The 25,347-nt window shown below is 34.9% G+C and overlaps 1 protein-coding gene across 1 annotated transcript in view; it reads right to left on the reverse strand.

The window, feature by feature from the left end:
- Positions 1-1,947: 1,947 nt before the first annotated feature.
- The window catches only part of LOC132555615 (cell adhesion molecule DSCAM-like), a 30,882-nt gene continuing 7,482 nt past the window's right edge, over positions 1,948-25,347 (reverse strand). Inside the window, exons 6-36 of the mRNA XM_060219962.1 lie at positions 25,256-25,319; positions 24,235-24,312; positions 23,766-24,002; positions 23,033-23,320; positions 21,088-21,396; positions 20,267-20,420; positions 19,850-19,968; positions 19,324-19,437; positions 18,687-18,839; positions 17,996-18,111; positions 16,316-16,469; positions 15,702-15,908; positions 15,225-15,293; positions 14,758-14,887; positions 13,889-14,058; positions 12,954-13,091; positions 11,579-11,755; positions 11,244-11,314; positions 10,732-10,960; positions 9,870-9,940; positions 8,467-8,597; positions 7,947-8,059; positions 7,076-7,305; positions 6,376-6,781; positions 5,627-5,773; positions 5,164-5,346; positions 4,946-5,006; positions 4,439-4,553; positions 3,823-3,901; positions 2,534-2,646; positions 1,948-2,118 (exon numbers count right to left, since the gene is read on the reverse strand). Coding sequence (XP_060075945.1) covers positions 1,948-2,118; positions 2,534-2,646; positions 3,823-3,901; positions 4,439-4,553; positions 4,946-5,006; positions 5,164-5,346; positions 5,627-5,773; positions 6,376-6,781; positions 7,076-7,305; positions 7,947-8,059; positions 8,467-8,597; positions 9,870-9,940; positions 10,732-10,960; positions 11,244-11,314; positions 11,579-11,755; positions 12,954-13,091; positions 13,889-14,058; positions 14,758-14,887; positions 15,225-15,293; positions 15,702-15,908; positions 16,316-16,469; positions 17,996-18,111; positions 18,687-18,839; positions 19,324-19,437; positions 19,850-19,968; positions 20,267-20,420; positions 21,088-21,396; positions 23,033-23,320; positions 23,766-24,002; positions 24,235-24,312; positions 25,256-25,319 — 4,797 coding nt within the window. The remainder of the gene's footprint in view (positions 2,119-2,533; positions 2,647-3,822; positions 3,902-4,438; positions 4,554-4,945; positions 5,007-5,163; positions 5,347-5,626; positions 5,774-6,375; positions 6,782-7,075; positions 7,306-7,946; positions 8,060-8,466; positions 8,598-9,869; positions 9,941-10,731; positions 10,961-11,243; positions 11,315-11,578; positions 11,756-12,953; positions 13,092-13,888; positions 14,059-14,757; positions 14,888-15,224; positions 15,294-15,701; positions 15,909-16,315; positions 16,470-17,995; positions 18,112-18,686; positions 18,840-19,323; positions 19,438-19,849; positions 19,969-20,266; positions 20,421-21,087; positions 21,397-23,032; positions 23,321-23,765; positions 24,003-24,234; positions 24,313-25,255; positions 25,320-25,347) is intronic.

Genomic DNA, 25,347 nt, shown 5'->3' on the forward strand with positions numbered 1-25,347 from the left:
CCTTAATATCACTAGTTTGTTCTCTGTTCAGACATGTACAGTATATGAATATATCATTTAAAAGTTATATGAAAAATCTTAACAATATGAAGAAAACAAAATGATTAGATTATTTCTGGAAAACAGTCATCATTTTTCTCCAGTGAATATTAATCTATACAACTGATAAAAATTGTGTAGTGTATTTAAACTAATAAATGTTGCAAATTTACATTCACATGATCACAAGATATCAAACTACTACTTCCAAAACTACACAACACATCTACATATTTATATAACTATGCACTCTGTGATAAAATTCTGGCTCAGTAAAAGAAGAACCAACAAGCACCATATACATTCCTATATAAAGCATGCTGCTTCTATTCACAATGTTTAAAAGTAGCAATACAGCTACACAACTGAACAACTATGCAGTGAACAGCACAACTGATATGAATGTAATGTACACATTTTAAAACGCTGATTACAGACATTGGAAAACATTTTAGGAATGTATAGAAAATTGAAAAAAAAGTGCAATAAATTTGCTCAACAATATCTGTTTAAAATGTGAACTACATTGATATACAAACTAACTTAAAATACACACATCTTTATCACAAAAAAACGTGGCTCCACTAGGCTTAAAAACGTGGCTCCACTAGGCTTAAAAACGTGGCTCCACTAGGCTTAAAAATGTGGCTCTACTAGGCTTAAAAAACATGAATTGTCATGTCTTTTTTCTTTGTAATATGAATATAAAACCTAAACAAAAAACAACAGGACAATATGCTTTTTCTTTCCAAACCAGTGACAGTGTGAGATTCATTGTCCCTGACACTGTTTCAGCAATGTACAAATGGAAATATTTATTGGATAGTATCTAACGGTAAAATGATTGACCAATGTCTAACTTTCCAATATTTTAAATCTATATAGGTTTGGACTTGCATGCCATTTGCATCGTCGTTTTAACACTCTTTTATTGATAAATATATATCAACATTGAAATATTTGAAAGCTTACAGCATATGAAGCTTGTAAGTATAAGGTTATCAGAAACAATCAGCAGTAGCCTGTGTTCAATTAAACAGCCATAGTAATGCTAATAAAAATATTAAGAAACTGAAAGAATTTTGCAATGAATACTTAGTCATGTGTCATCTAAAATAGTTCATTTCAGACAAAAACAATCATTTAAGATGCCATACAAACATCTACAACATAAAAGATATGCAATGTTTGGCAACTAGAGTATCAAAACTGGGATTCCCAAAACTTCTAAAAATGTGACGATGTTATTCACAACAGAAACAGAAATATAGATATATAAACAAACGACATAACAATTATCACAACAATGTGATTCTGGACTTACCTACAGAGACAGGAAGGAAGGGCAGGCCGAGAATGAGAATCAGTTATATGCAGACAATGTCAACCTGCACTCGCCTATAGAGATAGGAAGGGAGGCAATCCAAGCATGACATTCAACTATATATAATCTTTCTGGTTTCTAACTTTCTTCTCTCAATGAAGACAATACCAGTCATTGTTAAACAATAACTAACTTTATATATTCTACAGATTATCTCAGTACTATTAAAAAGACAAATCTATTGATGGGGTTTATTCCTTGTCAAAGATGAAGGACTATCAGATCGATAAATATCACAATTTGTCTTGTCCATCACATCCTTACTCCTTACTTTCTGCTCAACTGATGGAAATTCTGTAAAATTTCAACATGGTGTTCTATTACAGAAACAGGCTCTTGACAGCTGCATTGGCTCACCAGCTTTTCTGACATTTCTTTGTTCAGTCTGGTAAAGGTGCTGCAAGACTCTAGTTAATTTTTGACAAATATCTTACGCCTACATCAGCCATGGCCTCACTCAGAAGAAACACATTCTTCTTGAGATTCCTGAGAGAAAATTCCTCTATTCTCAATTTGATCTTTGTTCACAGTGCTGTTCGTTCTGTGTAAACCACCACTGAGTCGTTTTTAATGAGGTTCTCAGTATCGTTCCCATGAAGTGCTCCAATGTCGGGAATAGCACTCGTCCTCATTACAGCAATGGCTGCTGCTGATTCACTCCGCATACGGTTCTTCCTTTTCAGTGTATTACTAGCCTGTCAAAAATATTAATACAATATCCCATCATCAGGTATGTTCACAGTAGGAGACTTTTGAATATTGACTCCTAAACTGATCATATCAATAGACAAATAATTCTTTTATTATAGTTTTCAGTATTTAGAAATCAGTCTGTGGCTAATCTAAAGAACATTCTTTTGTCAAGAGAGAATATATCAATTTGAAAGCACTATCAATCCTGAGATGACCTTGGCACTCTCTGACCAGAACTTCTTAACCTTCCAGACATCCAATGAGAAATCTAAGAGTATGATGATATATCCTCATGAGTGTCCAGTTTTATTCAGATGATTGTAACAAGCCATCACAATGTTATTTGTTATTGTACAATAGATAGTTACATCTATTTAGGACCTTGACTAAGAAAGAAGGGCCTCTGGTAGTGCTTACCTGAGAGTACACTTCTTCAGCTGACAGCGCCATGGAAACAGCCATTGATTCTTGATCTTCTTCCTGGTAACCATGGTGATGCTGATCACCCATGAACATGGGATTCTGTACACCTATCAAAGTTAAAGTATTAACAGGATTTAAGACAGCGAAATGAATAATCTGGATTTAGCTTTACAATTTCACTATCTTATGAATGTAAACATTTCAATATTTAAGGTGCTCTCATCGGCCATCTCCATAAATCGTAAATAATTATACCTTGCTATCCCATCATATCGCCGTACGTGATAAGTAGATGACTTTGATGAATACTTTATCCGTTTTTCAATACTTTTTAACAAATGAATCAAAAGGGTATGTTTTGGTGTCTCATGTCCATTAAGTGGCTTAGATAGTAATTCATAAACTCTAGGATCTGAAAATATACCATAGAAAATCTTCGTCAACTCACAAATCAAAAACCAAATACTTACCTGTAACAAGTTCACATCAACACCTGATATTTACCTGTAACAAGTTCACATCAACACCTGATATTTACCTGTAACAAGTTCACATCAACACCTGATATTTACCTGTAACAAGTTCACATCAACACCTGATATTTACCTGTAACAAGTTCACATCAACACCTGATATTTACCTGTAACAAGTTCACATCAACACCTGATATTTACCTGTAACAAGTTCACATCAACACCTGATATTTACCTGTAACAAGTTCACATCAATACCTGATATTCATCTTTGAAAAGATAACATCAATCATTGTTATTTACCTATGACGAGGTGACATCTTCACCTGATTTTTACCTGTGACGAGGTGACATCTTCACCTGATTTTTACCTGTGACAAGGTGACATCTTCACCTGATTTTTACCTGTGACGAGGTGACATCTTCACCTGATTTTTACCTGTGACAAGGTGACATCTTCACCTGATTTTTACCTGTGACAAGGTGACATCTTCACCTGATTTTTACCTGTGACAAGGTGACATCTACACCTGATCTTTACCTATGACGAGGTGACATCAATATCCGATCTTACTTGGGATAATGATGACATCACCATCTGATATTTATAAATGACAACGTGACATCAACACCTGATATTAATCCGTAACAAGATGACATCAACATCTGATATTTACAGGTGATAAGGTAACATCAACACTTGATATTTACCTGTGACAAGGTGACATAACTTCTGAAATTTATCTATGATAAGGTGACATCAACACTCGATATTTACCTGTGACAAGATGACATCAATCCAATATTTACCTGTAACAGAGTGTGCACTCCTGGCCAGACTTGGTACCTGCAGCGTCATATTACTAGCTCCCTTCAGGCTACCATAACCCTGTTTAAGATAAAAAACATATTCTTTGATGAATTGATGGAAAGTAAATAGTCACACATCACATTCTACAATACAAGTAAATATTGTTTCACTTTAACATTATATGGTTTTGAAAATTTGGGGAAGATTATGAAATATGTATATTAACAAGAAACACCAGTTAGTTTACATCATACGGTTTGATTTATAAAACAAAATTAAAGACAGCTTTTTAAATGACTGTGAATTTCTTAAAAAGTACAACCATTTTTTTTTTATTTTTTCCTTGTTTTTGTAGACAAAAAAATAAATAAATGCTTGTACAGGTTTATTGATAAAGAAATTCAATCTAAAAAGGAAAGTCAACAGCAACTTCATTAAATTAGCTTTGTTCCATTTAACAAGTGTTGCGTTGGAAAAATCCACTCTATACCAAGTTTGCTAGAGAGAATTTCTCCTTCTGTATACTGATATGTTTCACCTACCTAATGTGAGTTTTATATGCCTTATTACTGTAACAGCTGTTTAATTGTAATGTTTAAAGAAAATCTGGCTTACTTCTGGAACTGTTCTCATAGTACTGGCTGCATCAAACCGTACATCATCAATATTGATATCTACTTGACCATACTGTCCATTTTCCTCCACAATTGAAGATGTCCCTGACCCAGTCCTGAAGGAAAATGTTCATCCTCATCTAATGTTATTTCAAATTGATATCCCTTGATAGAAATAAGACAATTTAATATAATGCTAGAAAATGGGATACTTACAGCGTTTCAATACAAAACATAAATTTTAGGCCAATTTCTTGTTTTAAAATATTTTTTGTTTTCAATAAATTGGTTCGAAGAATAGGGAAAAACAACTTTAGCATTTCTCAATGATGGTACAGTTTCTGCTATGACCAGAACTGCAAAACAGAAAGTAAAAATTTGAACCTGAGATCCTCCCTTGTAAGGTACTTTGGATTCACTCTTGCACAGACTAATGCTTTCTCAGATAGGAGTAGGAAACCCTTTATCACAACAAATATAAGGTATACTCAGTAAACATTTTCTTTACCTTGAGGAACTTGCCCTTGAATCATTGTCAAGAATAATTGGTTCTGGGGTTTTGCTTCTACCTAGAGAAGACAAAGTTATATAAGTTAAACAACAACTTAAATATTAAAGTTTTTTAAGATAAACAACACTGTTTTATTTTCATGGTTTAAGCACTGAAGCTGCTATATTTACCAACAGTTCCTGAGGTGGGCCTCCATTTCACACAAAGACACAAACCAAGAATTAACACCATGGTAACCAGGAACACACCAGCTAGACTTCCCCCAATCACTGCCGCCAGAAACTCATCAGAGTTGTCTGCTCCTGTTGCCAGTAGACCTACTGTTGTTGAGGGAGGAGGTGGGGAAGGAGTGGTAGGGGCAGGAGTTGACGGAGGCGGAGGAGGTGGAGGTAACTTGTCTGTGAACAAAGCAACACACATTATAATGATTACTTACCATTAATGATTATATACCATTTTCATCAAGGCAACATAACTGTCTGAAAGTGGTTCACAAATTTTTGTGTTATTTATCCGTTTGCTACTTGAGCTGAGTTTACTGCAAAATCTTTGTCCAAAGATACATCTCTGAATTCCATGCCCGGAGTCAAACTACCCAACCCTTCCAACATGTGCCCAACGTCCTATCACAAGATTACCATGCCTCTCAAAACTGTTGAGAAGAACCAGAAGTTTCACCTGTAGTAACGTTAATGGTGTGGTTATCTCCTCTGCCTGCATCACCAAAAGCAGAAACTGTGATGGAGTATGTAGACGAGGGCAGTAAGTCAAGTAGAATTGCTGCTGTGGAAGTAGTTGTCAGGGAGATCATTGAGGTGGTGCCATCTGTCAGCATAAAAATTACATATAAAATATTGGCAAAATATTGTTACATACTCTGAAAGGATGACAAACTTTTCAATGTTACCCGATACATACAAAATCTTTATACCAACGGTATTTTAAAAGGTTTCTGTTTTAAGGAGGTCCCAATTCTCGTCATGTTCACGGACAGCCTGAAATAAGTCCCTAGAAAAATTGACCTAACGAAAAACTTCTTTTAAAATTGATTGTCAGGAAATGACATTCCTGCCAGATTCATTCATTCATTCATTCATTCATTTTATGATATCTATAAATAATTAAAACAACTGACTACTAAGAAAATGAAAAATAACCTTTATATAGGTACATGTATCACAATGCAAGTTACCATGTCATACATCTTCTAATCAATGAAATATTACATAGCAGACAGTCACTGCATAAATGATAAACACAAAATTACATTAACATATATATGACAAACTTGAAACAAAACTGCTTTTTTTCATGTAGAGTGTAAAATAATATTTTACTTCTAAATAGATTTTCAATTCTGTGATCAAGTTCAATTAGCTTTATTTGAAGTAAAAACCTATGTGCATGAATACACAATACAAACTGACCTTGGTCATGTAGATTGTAACACACATTCCATAATGACACATTGCCCTGTAGCAGCCAAGTCCAGACCTCTTCCTGTAGTGACATCAGCCCTGTACTGGTGTTGTATACTAGCTGGGCATTGTCCAGTCGCGCTGACCAAGCTGCCAAGATGTCTGACAGAAGTGCTGCAGTTTCATCACCACTGTCTCGATTAAAGGCACTACTCATGTTCAGTAATATTGTGTCAAGAAGCTGAAGGGCTGATGGATTTGTTCTTATGAGAATACTACAAGTAGTTTTAAGTTTGTTGCGGTCAGTTGTTGTGACCCAAGCTGGAAGGTTACCCTCTCTGGACTGATCAACATTTCGCTTGACAAGGTGGTATGGTAATTTCAATGATGATGTAGCCATTTCTTTTATATTTTTCTGCGGCATTTGTACATATTTTTTGTCATCCATGTTTAAAATTTCAACTGCATCTGCCATGAATCTTTCTTCAACTGATTTCTTGCCTTTGAAATCAACATCACTGAAGAAATAATTTGCTTTAGATAAAAGATGTGATTTCCTTTTTGTAAGGAAACTGTTAAAATCTTGAAGTGGAATTAAATTTGCATTCATTGAAGCATAATAGTCATTTTGACCTTGACCTGACTTATATTCAGACATTGCCCTATCACTGATGACCTTTGACTTTTGAAGGTCAGCACTCCTTCTCACCACAGCCTGTTCTGATGCATCATTGTTTACACTAATGTCATTGCCAGCTGTTCTATTTCCCTCATCATTTTCCTGTGCTTCATTTTCATTTGCTCCTCCCTCACTTGACAAGATGTAATAATCCACAAAGTAGCCTTGGATGATTCCATTGAGCTGTGAAGGAGGGTCCCAGTTTAATGTGATACTGGTTGGAGTTGCTGTAAATCGTATATTCCTCACTGTCCCTGCCACTGAACAGAATATGAGAATTCAAATGAGAATACTTGAAGAGTAAAAAGAGTCTAAGGGGCCTATATCGCACACATGATAAACCATCTAGGTAAGTCTGCACTGTTGTTCATCAGAGAACAGGTATGAGTGAAAACAAGAGTCTATAGGGCCTGTATTGTTCACTGGTTCAATTTATCTATTAAGTAAATCTGAACCGTTATCAACAGGCAAAACATGTAAGAATAAATAACATTCTTAGAAAGGACAGGGATGAGAAGAATAAGAGACAAATTCTTGCAGATAAACACTCCAAGAGGAATCAAATTCAGGTCTCCAGAGTAATAATCTATGGCTCTATCAACTGAACAAAAGAAGCAGAGCTCTGTCATTACTCTCTCTCTGTTTTTTCTTGACAGAATACCAAAATCTCCATCAAATACATGCATATAACACGAGTCTGTGGGATTTCGTAAGTACGACTGTGAAGGAACAAGGTGACAGAAACCACAATAATTCAATGCAAAAGCCACATTTTCCCATTCCTTTTATCAATCAATAGAATCATATTTTTTGAGGTAGAAGAAAATGAGTCATTCATTGAGGCGAGAAGCTAAATCTGAGAAATTTAATTTGGTTAGCAATGTAACGTGATGGTTCTCACCTGTTTCATGAGTCTTGATGACTGCCCAGTTTGTAAATGGTCCTTGCAAGGTGTTGAAAGGGCCAGAAATCAAAGCAACACGCACCTGGTACTCTGTCCATGCCTCCAAGTTACTAACAAATATATTCATTAACAATTACAAGTCCTTTGAAATCAATTTTTATAGTTTTCATTTCACCCAATATGTAAATTGTGTACTTAATGCATTTTTGTACTTATTGGTACATATACTATATGTTCATTTATTATGCATACATTGTATATTCTTAAAAATCTATTGTTACTTCTATTGTATCAGTGCATTTAGTAAATAAGTTAATTATTTTTTTTTTATATCAGGGCAGTTAGTTGAACAGACAAATATTTAAGATTCTTGTATCATTTTCATTCCTATATTCTGCTACTGTGACAAAAGTTCAATAACTAACCATTTGAAATTGTTTTACCCTCACATACACCAAACATCAAAATAATGCTTTACAGACAATAAACCTGTACTTCTCCATGATTTCATAATTACCTGATGTTGAGACTGAGGGAGTCCAGACTGTATGTGTTTATTGTTTCTGAAGTATCATCACTGTCCCTATATTTACCATACTCGACCAAAAACCCAGTCAGTTCACTATTCCATGTAGCAGGGTCAGGCAGCTTTAGACAGAAAATATCAAATCAGGAACTATAGAAATTGTAAGTGAAACCACCAGTCCCCAAAAGTGGTATCAGTCACACTTGTTATAGTGTTTTGTCTATTGTTCATTTATTTATTAGCATCAAGCTCATTTTTCTGTTTTGCTATTTGGATTTAATCTAAATTTTCAACTTTGTCTAAACAGAAATGCCTATATTGTAATCAATAACTTTAATAAGCAGTCAAAATCTGACATACTATATTCATTTTACCATTTCATACAAAATATGCAGCAAAATCACTTGAACACCCTTGTGACATTGTATAAACATCACATACATAATGAAACTAGATAATCTCTACAAGACAAGAATGTGAAACTTTCTATGCAAAACAGAATCTGATTAGCAGTAGAACTAGATGGAGCCAAATCTGTATAGGGTTCTTAAGATATAAAATCAATTTGGAACTAGAAACGCTGAGATGCAATGAGATGGATGAACATTATATGTACCCACATCTCCATCCCTGTCCCCACCCTTAAAATATGTGAGGACATAAAAGCTATCTTCCATCTATCGAAAATTCATTGAAGATTTCAAAGCATTGAAAATGAATCAATTTATGATTTGATGTATACTATGTTACATCAGAGACATATATGACATATACGTCCCTGGTTACATGTGATAAAAGTTAACATTTTCAAGTGATGCTGAATTTATTTTAATTGCTTGATAATTTTAAATGAAATTCACCACAGATTTTTTATCCCCCTGGATCGAAAGATCTGGTGCATATTGGTTTTGTGCTGTCTGTTTGTCTGTTGTCAACATTGACCTACATTTGAAAAATTTTAACACAGGCCATAACTTTTGCATCACATGAGGTATGGCTTTCATAGTTGGAATGTGAATTCCTTGTGACTAGACTATTTTGGTGGTATTTTGGACCATGTGACCTTGACCGTGACCATTGACCTACATCTAAAAGTTTAAATAAATCATTACCACAATGAAGACATAAGTCTTTCACAAAGTGTCCAAGTAATTAGCACATGCCTTACACAGTATACTTTTAGTGTTCCACTTCAGAATTTTGTTACAACCGGGGGCATAGTGTTTCATGTACACATCTTGTTTCAGGTGATATGACCATCCTGATTTCTTGGATTCAACAGAAAATGAACACTAATATTAAATGATCTATATAGCTCTATTATCAATCCAGCTACAATTATGAGTAATAGAACTTCACTCACAAATAAGGTCAGATAAGTTAAACATACTTACACTAAACATCACCTTAATTGTATCCATGGATATGGCTTCAACAACTAGATTTACAGGTTGTCCAGAAGGTGCTACGAAAAAAAAAATTATATATCATGTCAGAGAAGTATATATATCATGTCAGTGAAGTATATATATCAGGTCAGAGAAGTATATATATCATGTCAGAGAAGTATATATATATCAGAAGTATATATATCAGAGAAGTATATATATCAGAGAATTATATATATCAGAGAAGTATATATATCAGGTCATATATCAGAGAAGTATATATATATCAGTCAGAGAAATATATATATCAGTGAAGAATTATATATATATCAGTGAAGTATATATATCAGGTCAGAGAAGTATATATATCTGGTCAGAGAAATACATATATCTGGTCAGAGAAGTACATATATCAGGTCAGAGAAGTACATATATCAGGTTAGTGAAGTATATATATCAGGTCAGTGAAGGATATAAATCAGGTCAGAGAAATATATATATCAGGTCAGAGAATTATATATATCAGGTCAGTGAAGTATATATATCTGGTCAGAGAAGTACATATATCTGGTCAGAGAAGTACATATATCAGGTTAGTGAAGTATATATATCAGGTCAGTGAAGGATATAAATCAGGTCAGAGAAATATATATATCAGGTCACAGAAGTATATATATCAAGTCAGAGAAGTATATATATCAGGTCAGAGAAGTACATATATCAGGTCAGAAATGTAAATACAATCAGTTTTGATCAGTTAATTCTGTGACATACTAAGTCTGCTTTAATCATCTGGAAATCATTTTTGAACAAGACCAAAATGCAATGCTTTAATTATCAGTTCTACAAATAATCATTCACTAGATACCAGCTTGTTTGGTGCGGACAACAATCTCATTGGAAGGTGGCCCAACACCTCCTGCATTTTCAGCCTCCACAAGAAACGAATACCAGCTCCATGGCAACAGCCCGGTGACATTGACTTTTAGATCACCATTGTTGATGCTGATGTCTGACAGAAAGGTGAAAGTTGCAGCAGGCCGATAGCGGACATGATATTTTGTAATAGGGCCACGTTGTAAAGGCAATGGAACAGGCTGAAATAGGACAAACAGGTATTTCTTAGAATCATAACTTGTCATCACAACCCTAACATTTCAAAATGATCAAAATTTCTAAATATTTGTGAAAAGACCCCAAAATTGTAAATTCATCTTTTAACCAGAAAAAATAATTTGGTACCAATTATCAAAATTATCTGTTAACACTAAATCAACTTGTTACAATTTTTATTCTACTGCAAGGGTCGTCCATTAATTCCAACATTTTCAGACTCCTGCTCATTAGCCCAAAACCTCAGAGCTTTGTATCACAACTTACACTCCAGGTGACCTGCACTGCATAGGGCGAGAGAGCGATCACCATCAGGTCCACTGGACTGCCACTCGGGGCTGTAAATAAACAATATCAAAGTCATTTAGATTCAAATAATGTGACAGGGTCAGAATTGCACAGTCAACATCCTACATGTAGACCTGCATTCCCAAATCATATAAATATAATATGAGTCACACATTAAGGTAACAGTCAATACCTTATAGCAGAATAATACTTTGTAAGACAGGAGAAACAATCTTTTTAAGACAGGGTCAATATTACAAAAACACCTCTATGTGACACCTGTCTTTGTATGTTGCGAGACAGTTTTGACATACCTGTGACACCTGTTTTTGTGTCTATTGTTGTGGACAAGTTTCCCCACAGTTCAATGCCATTCTCTATGGTAGCCCCTTGTACAGAGAACTCGTAGTCAGTGTAAGGGTCAAGGTTCATGACAGTATAGGTAGGGGCAACCACCAGTCCAGTAATGAAGAATTCAATAGTTTTTGGACCTGCAGGAAAATCATGATATTATAATTTGTACAAATAGAAATGTATGAGGTAAAGAAGAACTAAAACTAATCTTTTACATTTTATTATAACTGATTTTAGATATATCTGTCTTTTCTTTCAATTTTAGAATCCTGTTATCAATTACATGATCTCTATTTGTAAACAGATCAGATCCTGCTTTCCTTGTGCCACTCAGAATTTCTTTTGTACCAGAACCTGTACTTACTAATTCCCCCGCTCTCTGTGTGTACCAGATCCTGTACTTACCAAGTCCCCCTGCTCTCTGTCTGTACCAGATCCTGTTCTTACTAATTCCCCTAGCTCTCTCTGTCTGTACTAGATCCTGTTCTTACTAATTCCCCTAGCTCTCTGTCTGTACCAGAACCTGTACTTACTAATTCCCCCGCTCTCTGTGTGTACCAGAACCTGTACTTACCAAGTCCACCCGCTCTCTGTCTGTACTAGATCCTGTTCTTACTACTTCCCCTAGCTCTCTGTCTGTACCAGAACCTGTACTTACCAAGTCGCCCCGCTCTCTGTCTGTACCAGATCCTGTTCTTACTAATTCCCCTAGCTCTCTCTGTCTGTACTAGATCCTGTTCTTACTTATTCCCCTAGCTCTCTGTCTGTACCAGATCCTGTACTTACTAATTCCCCTAGCTCTCTGTCTGTACCAGATCCTGTACTTACCAAGTCCCCCTACTCTCTGTCTGTACCAGATCCTGTTCTTACTAATTCCCCTAGCTCTCTGTCTGTACCAGATCCTGTTCTTACTAATTCCCCTAGCTCTCTCTGTCTGTACTAGATCCTGTACTTACTAATTTCCCCTAGCTCTCTGTCTGTACCAGATCCTGTACTTACCAAGTCCCCCTACTCTCTGTCTGTACCAGATCCTGTTCTTACTAATTCCCCTAGCTCTCTGTCTGTACCAGATCCTGTACTTACCATGTCCCCCTGCTCTCTGTCTGTACCAGATCCTGTACTTACTAATTCCCCTAGCTCTCTGTCTGTACCAGATCCTGTACTTACTAATTCCCCGGCTCTCTGTCTGTACCAGATCCTGTACTTACTAATTTCCCCTAGCTCTCTGTCTGTACCAGATCCTGTACTTACTAATTCCCCTAGCTCTCTGTCTGTACCAGATCCTGTGCTTACAAATTCCCCCAGCTCTCTGTCTGTACCAGATCCTGTACTTACCAAGCCCCCCCGCTCTCTGTCTGTACCAGATCCTGTACTTCCTAATCTCCCCGTTTGTCTGAGCAGGAATTTCCCATAACAGTTCCACTTGGGTGGGGCCGACATCTGTCACATGGAGATTCCGAGGAGCTGATGGACCTGTCAGGAAAATTTTTGTTTGTACATGTGTTTCTTTGACCTGGCAGCATCATTCATCGGAACACTTCAGCATGCAGATATCTATCTTATTTCAATATGAGGTTGACTTCTCTGTATATTGACTTTTTTTTGTTTATATCCGAACTCAATCATTTTACGAGAGATAACTCAAAGTCACTCAGATTTTGTGCTTACTTTATTTCACAAACTTACCTATGCAGACATATTTGTGTACATGTGATTCGCAAACGCTGATCTAGAAATGATTTCAAATTGGCAAATGATAAGCTATTACAGATATGAAAAGCTCCTATGTTGGGGACAGATAGCTTCATATTGGCCACCTTTGCTTATAAGAGTGATACATTATACCTGAAAAGTGATTCAGTCATGTGATACTGTAGATTGTATCTTCTTGAGTAAAGGCTGTACATATACATAAGAAATAAAGTGAACGTTCCACACACTAAATTTATGTTTGAAGAGCTGTTTCAGGATTAGATGACAGGTCTTCATTAGGCCAGACATGTTTGGACAGAGTTTTATGTTACAAGCATGTTATTACTTATCACACAGCTGTAGTCATCCTAGCAGAAACTTCTTTAATGGTTTCCTACTGTTTATGTTGTAATTCTATAGAACAGATATTTTTCATGTTTCATATTCTGTTATTGTAATTTAAATGTTTTAACACCTTTCCAAATAAAAATAAAGTGATTTGCAGTATATATGTGTACAACCCTATACAGCAAATATCAAGCTTCATAACACTTTGATATACTCAACCTCGTGCATACCTGAGTCAAATGTCTTTGCAATCTTGACATTACTGCGTTCCCCTTCCCCTGCAGAGTTGACAGCTGCCATGGTAAAAAAGTACTCTGCCCCTGGGGTGAGGTACTGCACGAGGAATGCTGTCTCTGTTCCAAGGATGATAGCAGGATGTCTAGTATAATCCAGGTCTATCCTAAAAGGGAAATAGGTCAATTTGCTTCTGAGTTGTAACTACATGTTTGACATTAGAGGGTTCCTGAAACAAGTATCTATCATAATTGTAATCTTTTCTAAATAACTTAATTAATCACTTCTTAATTTTTCATTCTTAAATGATATTGCTTTCTAGATGTAAACTCTTCTAAAATAAACATCACATTACTTTTAAGAATCAAACTTTCCATATCTGATATAACTTAATCCTAAATGTCATTTTATCAGATGTGACAAAAGACACCTGAAATACGCCAGGATTAGGTCAAAAGTATACACAGCATGGTCAAGGTCATTAATACAGAACTAGGCCAAAAATATGTCATGAAAAGGTCAAAACACAGCACAGTCAAGGTCATATAAACAGAACTTGGCCAAGGTGATATTTACTTGCACCCTTATAATCCAAGAAATCAGTAAATGAAATGGACAAAATAGTTACTCCACATAACCTTTATACAAACCAGAGTAACATAATTACAAAATCTTATATGCATTTTCATTTCCTGTAAAATGTTGTGAAATAATTCTCAGAACTTTTTATTTTTCTGTGCCCTTCCCTTCTCTTGTCAACCAACTTTCAGACTAGTGAAAAAAATATCGAGTAAGAAAAAAGAAATATTCAAAATACTAAACCTGTAGTTACATTTAAAATACTTATTGAAGTACCTATACTTACTTTTCCTTGTAGTAGAGAACATACTGGGACACAATCGTATGAGTTTTCTGAGTGACAGGTTTCCATGCTACCTGTATGGCTGAGGAGGATATTGGTGTTGGATCCATCACCTGAGGTGGGATAGGTGGCTCTACATGGGAAACATTTATTTTACAAGATACATTTAAATACAGGTATGTTAAGAAAAAATTAATGAGGAGATTTATTGGAGGAGAACCAATCACCCAGACAGGGATATGAAAGCAAATAGAAACTTCATCTGTTTAGTTATGAAATGATTATTTTGAGGAAATTACATCAACATTTCTTCTCTCCTTTTGAGTTTATATGTTTATAAGTTTATATTCTATAAAAAATATGACAAAGGTTTTCAAAATATGGAATAAACTAAATTAGAATTGAAATCTGAATGTATTTGGATTACTTATATTTGATCACTGTTGTGTAACAAGGTTTAATTCACTGACCAATAACAAACACATCAATGGTCATCTCCGATCTGCCAGCCAAATTATCTGCAACACATTTGTATTCTCCTACAAAAAAAACATATGACAACACTGAATGATTTTGGCAACAAAAATATTGTGCATTAGAATGTTACCACTATGATGAATGAATCCTTCTTCAATCCATAATTAGTCAGAAGAAGCTATTATACCTAATTTGAAATTTTGTTTTATCTAACGTACCACATTATCTTAGTACCGTAAATATTCGCGTATAGTGCGCACTTTTTTAAGCTGAAACTGTCGTGTCAAAAAGGGGGTGCGCACTATACGCAGGTACATGCCATTCCTGGGGTTATCATTCCCGAGTCTGCATTAATTTCATACCAACATAGTATTGATTAAAAAGAGCACCTTGGAATATATCATACATATTATTGTGTAATATTAACTGCAGAATATCAATATTATCAACCACACACTTTGAATACAAACCTGCATCTGATGGCCCTGCGACCTTGACCAGTAGTCTATGTCTCTCAGGGAAGGACACACGGCCATCAAATGAAGGTCCGATCTGCTGGCCAATGTGTTTCCAGTTGATGTTTGGAGCAGGAACACCATCTACTAGACACGTCAGTTCCAGGTCCTTAGTGATGTACACAATGGCGTTACCAACAATTCTGTATACTCGTGGTGGTACTGACAATCACAAATATAGTCACATCAAATCACACAATGATCTGAATGATATCTCATAAAAAAATGATGGAAATTACAACCATGACAGCAGAGCATTGCTGTCAATACATTACAGAAAATTCTTAAAAATCAATCCGGTGACATGTATCTTAAGTCATAGAAACTTGCAACCTGAAAACTAATCCCATCCATTTAAGGAGTCTTAGAATGTCTGATTGCATTGCTGAATCATGTGACCTGTCAAAAGTTTCTCACCATGCTAAGTCTCTAACATTGTTTGAGTACCCTGTCATGTTGAAGAACTGAGCTTATCATATCTTCAATAGGTTAAAGTCTTTTATCCTTTATTTAGCAAAAACATCAGGAAATTCATTATGTATTTTGTAACAATGCTGTACTTTACATACCGTGTAAAGAAATGATGGCTGTAGAACTGATGGCTCCCTCCATACTGGCTGCAACACATGTGTATTTACCCACATGTAGCCACGAGGTGTCAGTCACCTGAAGGTGGCGTTTGTCCAAGGACACAAAAATTCCAGGTGGAAATAAATTAGTTCCCTGAAAACCAAATTTTTACAAGAGTATCAGGATAACTGATGAATGCTCCCCAAAACCAAATTTATTTAAACAAATGGATATGATTCTGTAATTAATAGGTTGCAGACCCAGAATTTGGTATATTGCACATTCTCCTAATATGACCAATGCATACACCAAGTTTCATGATCCCAGTTTTAATGCATGCAAAGCTATGTTCATGACACAAAATTTTAACAAAGGCAATAGCTCTGCACTAGAGGGCCATGGGTCCAGACTTTACTCCATTGTACCTTGCATTTGTATGATTGATGTATACATCATGTTTCAATATCCTAGTTTAAATGCAGACAAAGCAATACACTGGACACAAAATATTTTAACAAAGGGCAATACCTCTGTAATTAAGGGCTTGCAGCCCCTAACATTGGAACTGCACGTTGTCTTTGTATGACTAATGTATACACCAAGTTTCATTATCCTACCTTAAGCTCTGGAAAGGATATTTCAAACAAAGGGCAATAACTCTGTAATTTAGGGGTTTTGAGTCCTGAAGTTGGTACAAAGCACATTGTTTTAGTTTGATAAATACATATAAGTTTCAAGATCCTTACTTAACTTTGGTCAAAGCTATGCTCCAGACGAGAATCTTTTAAGGAATGGCAATAACTCGTCATTAAGAGGTTACAGGTCCTGCCTTTAGTATATTGTACATTGTCTTAATATCATCGATAGCAGTTATGCTCCAATGTAAATTCATCAAACAGTTATTGTATGCTAAACCAGCACCTATCTACAGCAGTTTTGGTGGAAATTCATATACACATTTCATCATTGTTCCTGTTATAAACCCTCCCAAGCCTTTTGTACAGAGCTCAACTGCCTGTTGTAGCTATGTGATTACAGCAGGATAAAATCATGACATGGTTAGTCTACAGCTTAAATCTGTTTTCAGACCTAATGAAAAATATATGATATAGTTCTACAATCATCCTCATTTTATTTATTGTGTTCCTCATGATCATTATACTGTGAACATTTTTATATATATATATAGATCAATTTTTTCGGCGTTTTATAATAAAAAATCAGAGCAAAAAGAATCAATTTTTCAAGCCAGTCATAAAGATCATGAGGCAGAGTGTAGTTTTCCTTATAAATTCTTTTCTTCAATGTATGTAATTTTCAAGATATTCGTCCGTCGTCAAAAAATATAGAAAATTTGAACCCAACGAAAATTACACACTGTACAGTATTCATGTTTTATCTATGTTATTGTGTCATTAAAGATAGAATATGGTAGATTTCTGGTGATTTTATTGTAAAGTTAATTAATTTTCTAATTATCCATACTGTACTCTGGTAAACATTTGGAATACCTCATACCAGATAATATAACTGCAACTGAATTTTGATCATTTTGATACCTATAATAAAACAAAGCTTGACAATGATAATAGAAAACAAGGCCTTGTCTAATTAAAATAAAACTCATCTTGTTTTTCTCCTCAAGCTCATAGCCAATCAATAAAAGATTAAGTACGAACATTGAAGAGCCAATCCACTGAGGGTTTAGGGTTTCCATCAACTTCACAGGTCAGATTAAATCCCTGGCCAGCCAACACCACCTGATCCTCAGGGATCTGGATGAAGAATGGAGTAGCTGGAATAAAAGAAGAAAACATTGTCACATATACACTTCACAGGGCAAAACAGATTTTAATATCACTGGTAATGTACATTAATTTTTCACATCATTCAATTTAAAAAAAACGATCAGAGAGCTTTTGATTTTTTGCTAACAGCAATCAATTCTATAATACGACTTGTGTATATTCCATTCAGTGATATATTTAATGTGTATGACATGAACCACCTCTCAAACTGTTTTTTTTTCTATCAAGTTCAATTTTAAACCTACTTTGACCAAAGCAAACATTCTAATCCTATACAATATGAAGCACCTTAGACCGAATGTGCATTTTTACCATGAACTATAACAGGTATCTTCATTAACTAATATTCTTCCACAATACAAAAACCTATTACATCATTTGAAAAGATTTATCTATATATATCTGCTGCATACCATTAAGATAGAAAGTTTATACTTCACAAACAGTATATTTCATACAGAAGATTTATAACAAGAACATATTTCAAAATGATTTAACAAGTATTAAAACAGAATTTTACAGCTGGCCTGAAGGGAATATGATTACTGACTGGATTGTTTACCTAAAACAACTAGTTCAGCCTGTGATGTTGCCTCTCCAGCCTCATTGGTTGCTTGGCAACCATAAAACCCAGCATCAGCAATCATTACATCATGAATAATGAGGCCATCATCCACGGGTGAAAAACGTTCACTAGGTGTCAGCAATACAGAGTCTGAAAAATCAAAACACATCATTAACAAATGCTGTTTGTGAATCTGATACCAAGAAATAAAATAATGTTCAACACCAAAACTTTAATTTTCTAGGTCAATTTCTGAAATAATTTGAACAGAAGGGAAGAATTTCTAAAACAGTTAATTTACTATCAAGTAAACACAACCAGTAAAGTTGCACAGTAATTCTGTTAAAAAGACAGCTTAAACAAGACCTTCAACAAATTACAGTCCTCCATCAAATGCAAAATTACATGCCATGGGTTTCTCTGCATACATGATGAATTTGTACGGAACTTATTCTGGACACTGAATATTTGACAGATACATCATATATATGGAAAGACATGGAGTGACAGACAAAAGGATGGACGGTCAAGGCAGCGACTATATGTTCCTTGGAATGGAAAATTTCCAGGTAGCATAATAAAAACCTATCTAAATATTCAAATGTTGATTTCAAAACATAGGAACATCAATTACCTTTGTACCATACTACAGTAGGTTTGGGATCGCCATACACACCACAGGTAAGTTTGACCTCTGACCCAGCCTTGGCTGTGAGATTAGCTACTGGATTGGTAATTACAACAGGAACTGTAAAATATTAATATCGATATGATTAAAAATTTCATTTACTTACCAATTTGTTATAGAAAACCATGAAACTCATTTTGTTATCAAAACCTTTCATTGATTTTCAATAATAAAAAATAGTAATAAACCAAATTAAACCAAAATTGACCATGGTTTCAGTCCGAGAACGATCCAAGGTCAATCATATTCTAATAAACTCTATATAAACTTGAATATATTTATATACATACATGAATTATAACTATGCTTAAATATGATTTCAAGCACTGTGGTTCTAGAGAAGAAGTTGTTTGTACTTTTTGACACTTTTGACCCCTATGGAATAACATTTGTAGTAGGTAACACATGTTACATCACAATTCAAATATAACTTGCCAAATTTCGAAAGGCATGGTAAAAACATTTCATTTACCTAAGACTCTAACATAGGCATCTGTTTCCCTAACTCCATAACTGTTACTGGACCTACAGGTGTAGGTGCCCTCATAAGCTTTGTTGATGTCTGCTATGTGTATCTCTTGGTAATTACGACTGAAAAGCAAAACACAATATATAAGACAGTCCAGTATACCAGTTACACCTTACGAAAAATAAGGTTCACCCATGAAAGCTTGTTTATTAAATTCAGTGATTGTGACCATAAGCATCAAAAACTTACATCTTGGTATCTCTTTATGAAGAAATGTCTTATTGTTTTCAATGATGTTAAATGCATATGCCGGCCATGGGTTTCTGAAAAATCTTTTCTTTTCAAGATATTTTGTGTCCTTGACCATTGTTTAAAATTCATTTTTGTCCTGTTTAATTCTGTTACAGTAACTATTCTTACGTAAAAGTCACTTGACTGTTAGGAACTACATTGATGCGGTCCTGTAGCCAACGGATCTCTGGAAAGGGGTCACCTTCAACCAAGCAGGTCAAAGTCACACCTTCACCCTTGATGACAGTCACACCAATCGGAGGCTGAAGGAAGATTGGAGCACCTGCACACAGAAATATATCTACATAACAACAGGTAAGGCATATTGTAATGACCAGAAAAATACTTTACAAGAAACTTGAACCTTAATTCAGAAGTATTTTGTTTATTTATTTTGTTAGCTACGTAAAGTAAAGCTTAATCACAACTACATCTTTGGAAAGGTTTCTTAGTAAAGGGGTTCATACATCCTCAATTCTCCAGGAGTTACACTTACCATTGCTCTCTGCACCTCAGGAACATATGTCAAAATTGAAGGCACAAGCCAAGTAATTTGATTGTTCTAGAGTGGGTCCTATGAGAAAAAATCTGACCTATCACAGGCTGATACGCTCCTTTGAAGATTAAAAAGGAGTGGCGCCCAACTTCATAGCCGGCATCATACTGTTATGCAACCTTGAGATTAGTTTGATGTACATCAAAGAATCAAACAAGTCTCAAGGAGTCGCACATGAAACCTTCAATTTTGCCATGACATGTTCCTAAGGTAAAGAGAGTGATAGAGAGCATAACCCTGGAGTGTCTAGGATGACAATCACATGAGATTCATTGTTCCATTTTGAGTAATAATAATTTTGTAGATTATATATATACAAGCAGAACAAATTAATGAAAATTTCTACAAGTTTAAAATGTAATCTGCACAGCGAAAATCATGACTTGGTGCTTACCTCCTATACTTATCACAGCAGTACTCGACGTTCTTGTTGTAGGTACTGAATAGTTATTAGAAGCTACACAAAAGTACTCTCCTTCATCTGGTTTCTGGACTTCAGCAAAGAAAAGATCCCACACATTGTTGGCTGGGTCAACAATGAACACAGCCTGCTGTCCAGTTCGGTACACCACTGGTTTGTTGTTTTTATACCAGCTGACTGTGGCGAGGGGATAACTCCGAGGTGGACTGCAAGGCAGAGTCTGAGATTGGCCTGCTATAGTGAACACACGATACGGCTCGCTCACAAACTCCATTTCTATAACTGGATAGATGAGAAAAGCACACTTTTAAACAAGAAGGGTAATTTACCAAATCTGATTTTAAAATTTTATTTAGTGTATATTTCTTACAAATCTGCTTTCCCCTTATCACGATCAATAACCTACTATTTTGAATTTTAATGACATATTTGCACTACATCAATATACAAAGAAGACTTAGTTTAACATTTTTCTGGACCCCTATGTGCTTAATAACAAGAGGGCAATGCAAGGGCCTAAATGGTCACCTGATTAATCTCAACTAAACATGTTGTCAAACTCATCCAAGATCTTATTGATAAACGGCTGCATAAAAAAATCATCAAAATCTGTTCATGTCTACTCAAATTATCATGTTCACCAGGTTCAATAGTGACAAAAATGCAAATGACCAAAGCTCAGTTAAAATTGAATCAGTTCCATAGTCCAACTCATCTGAAATTAAATTCATAAAATGAGGCATACAATGTTTCATCAAAATCTGCAAAAAGCCATAACTCTGTAAATTATGACCAAATCAATCCCATTGTCAACTTATTCAAAAACTTATTGATACATGGGTGCATACCATATTTCATCTACCTAATTATAATTTGTTCATACCTGTATTTACTCATTACAGCAAGTTATCTAGCTATTCACAAGGTCCATTATAATAAAACAGCAAAGGGTCATACATGTAACTCTGCTTATTATTAAATTCATCTTCAATAGAAGAATACATACAAAGTTTCATCAAATCTGGTTCAAAGCCCAATTTTAAAGGACCATAACTCTGTATAGTACAAATGGATTGGTCCCATTGCCAAACTCATGCGAGACTTTACTGATGTAAATCAGCATACCATGTTTCACCAAATTACGTTCATATTTAATCAAGTTATCATGTTCATAAAATCCAAAGGTAATTATGCTTTAAAGGGCCAAAACTCTTTAAATCATAATTAAATTGGTCTCTTTGTCAAACTCATCTGAGAATATATTGTTATAAGGTTGCATACTAACTTTCATGAAAATTGGTTAAAATATTCATTCAAGTTATTATGTTCTAAAAAGTTTACACATAACCCATGACAAGGGATGAACAACAATTGCTATATGTCAGGTGACCTTAAAACCCTGTGTATTTTGATGAGGCAAAGCTTATTGTAGTCAGTATTTATAATAAGGTCCTTCAATTATTGAAAAACTTTGGTAACAAATATGAACAATGGGTCAATTAGATTACAGAGCAAAAACCAGATAACGGTTTCCATCATTCTGCGATTCCTGAAGTCTGCATGTATGACCTGTGACATGGTATATAAAAAATTAAAAAATAAAAGCACTTCACCAGATATTAATGAATACCAAATTATGTAATTTGTGTAAAAAGTATATAAATTACTATTACTTGGTTTGTATGTAATGACAACAGTGTACAGTCCCAACATCATGCCTTTCAAAACAAAAATAGTACTCCAGGGTGGAGAGAGGAGAACAATTATTGAAAGCTAAAAATGGTGATCAAATGAATATTTTATATAGAAAAGACACTGCACAACTAAAATATGATAAAAAATTGCATATTTGATATTCATATATCATAATATTTGTAACATATTGATTGTGGCAAAATTTACATTTTGTAATACTCACAGGCAGTTCTGACATTGATCATGTCTGACTTTACACTTCCCAGGAAATTCACTCCCTCACAAATGTATGGTCCATCATCCTTCTCCTCAAGATTCACAATATATATACTGCCATTGGGAAACAGTTGGGTATAGTCGGTACTGATAAAGGGGGATCCATTGAACTCCCATGTGATATGTGGGATAGGGTAGCCCCTGATTGGACATACAAGTTGAAGGGGCTGGTTCCGAGGGGCGATGACATTCTCCATGTACAGTGAGCTATCTACATATGGTGCTTTTTCTAAGGCTGCAAAAAACATTGAACTGTTCGTTTGTTTGTTTTCAATCCTATATTTCTTACCATAATAATGTAACTTGTCTTAACAAACAATATTCATATATAAAGGATCATTTACGTTAAGGTAAAAATTTCCATAGTGTTTGCTAAAAACATAACTTACCAACACTTATGTGTTAGCCGCTAAAATTTTTATCAATCAATATATACATATATTCATGTACATATTACACAATATATCTTGCAATATGCATTGGACCAACACTAAGCTTACAAGCTGGGCTTAGAAGGAAGGCATATCTACTGAAATTGAACTAAATGTGGATGGACTTATTACCAGTTATGGGCTTATCACTGGAAATGTATGATACCTAGGTACTTATTAATATTACTGGGTAATATCTTGGTACAGCAATTTGTATTTGGCAATGCTTCACATACTGAAACATCTCACCTTCAACCAGTAAGTTGACTTTCAGTGACCTGACCTCCACACCAAGAGCTGTGTTACGGGCCACACAGTTGTACTCGCCAGTATCATACGATGACGTCTGGATTACAAGTTTCATGGCATACTGGGAGATGACTCCTGGAATACTTGACATCCCAAATACAGAGGTGAACTGATCTCCTTCAAAGAACTGTTTGCCATTTTTCTCCCAGGTGACAACAGGAGCAGGGGCACTCTCACCTGAAAACAAGAACAGAAAATGTAGTATGTGTACTGAGCCTTAAAAGAGCACATGTTAGTGTTCCGCTACATACAGAATCACTACTCTCACACTCAGTGTCATGACACTAAAGTTTCAATAAAACAAATTACGTAATGTATAACAAAATTGCCCAACACCATCAAAATCATTGTATTTCAGTATATGGTCTGACACCTATATTACATACATGTAAATTGTAGCTAGACATACCTGTAACACACTCCAGCTCCACAACTTCTCCTTCTGTTACACTCATTGATGCTGGATTCGTAAGAAAGGTCCGAATAACTGCAGTGGAAAAATATTAGATTCTAAAAATTATTGTCTATGGGAGGCAGGTGTGAGGAAACATTATACATTTTGTAACAATCATACACGATAAATGTTATTGCTGGAAATCTGATTAATCACTCATATTCTGCCTCCAGAAAATAACTCTTCTAGTGACCTAGATATAGGTAAGTGATATATCTCTAATGTATAAGATAAAAAACTTCATCTTAAAATCTGAGATGGTCACAAGTGCTAACATGATTTTTCATACCCACCAACAAAATGGATGATACACAACTAACATCTTCAATACTCCAGGGGTATCATCACTTTCGATCTCTGTACCCATGGAACATTTCATGGCAAATTTGTAGGTTCCATGTGTGACATCATGTTGATAAGATGAGAAGACTTGTTTGATCCTTTAATGAACATGAAATTAATCTTGAGGTATATCAAGTGTATCAATATGGTTAGTTTCTTTACTCTTGAAACCCACTCTAGGCCAATCAAATTACTTTGCTTGTGCCTTCAATTTTGCCATGAAATGTTCCATAGGTGAAGAGATCAAAAGTGATTGTGACCCCTGGAGTATCAGAGATGCACAACTAAAAACCAATGGAAACTTTACATTTATAGACTTAGGTCATTCTCCTGTCATTCATAAACATACAAGTTGTAAATTTTGTAGTTCAAAGTTCTTAAAAATTCAGTATTTGAATGAAAATTAAAATTTTTGTCTTTTTTATGAAATAGGTATTTGATCAGAAGAATAAAGTTGAAAAACATATCAAAAACTTATAAAAGTTGTAAATTAAACTTTATGACTGGCTCATTTTCACATCAAATATAGTTTTAAAAATTACTTGAATGTTTTTTTTAACCAATCATAAAATAACCTGACAACAATGAATAACACCAACATGGAACCATGATCTATACTAGGCAGATTACTGACCCCAATCACACTTCTTGGATAGCTCTGCAAATTGGGTCACATTTTCAAATTTTATCATCTTTTTCTAGAAACCAGTAATCTGATTTTGATCA

The sequence above is a fragment of the Ylistrum balloti genome, unplaced genomic scaffold, assembly GCF_031769215.1.
Source record: "Ylistrum balloti isolate Yb309-2 unplaced genomic scaffold, AGI_CSIRO_Ybal_v1 Utg370508, whole genome shotgun sequence".
Lineage (NCBI taxonomy): Eukaryota > Metazoa > Mollusca > Bivalvia > Pectinida > Pectinidae > Ylistrum > Ylistrum balloti.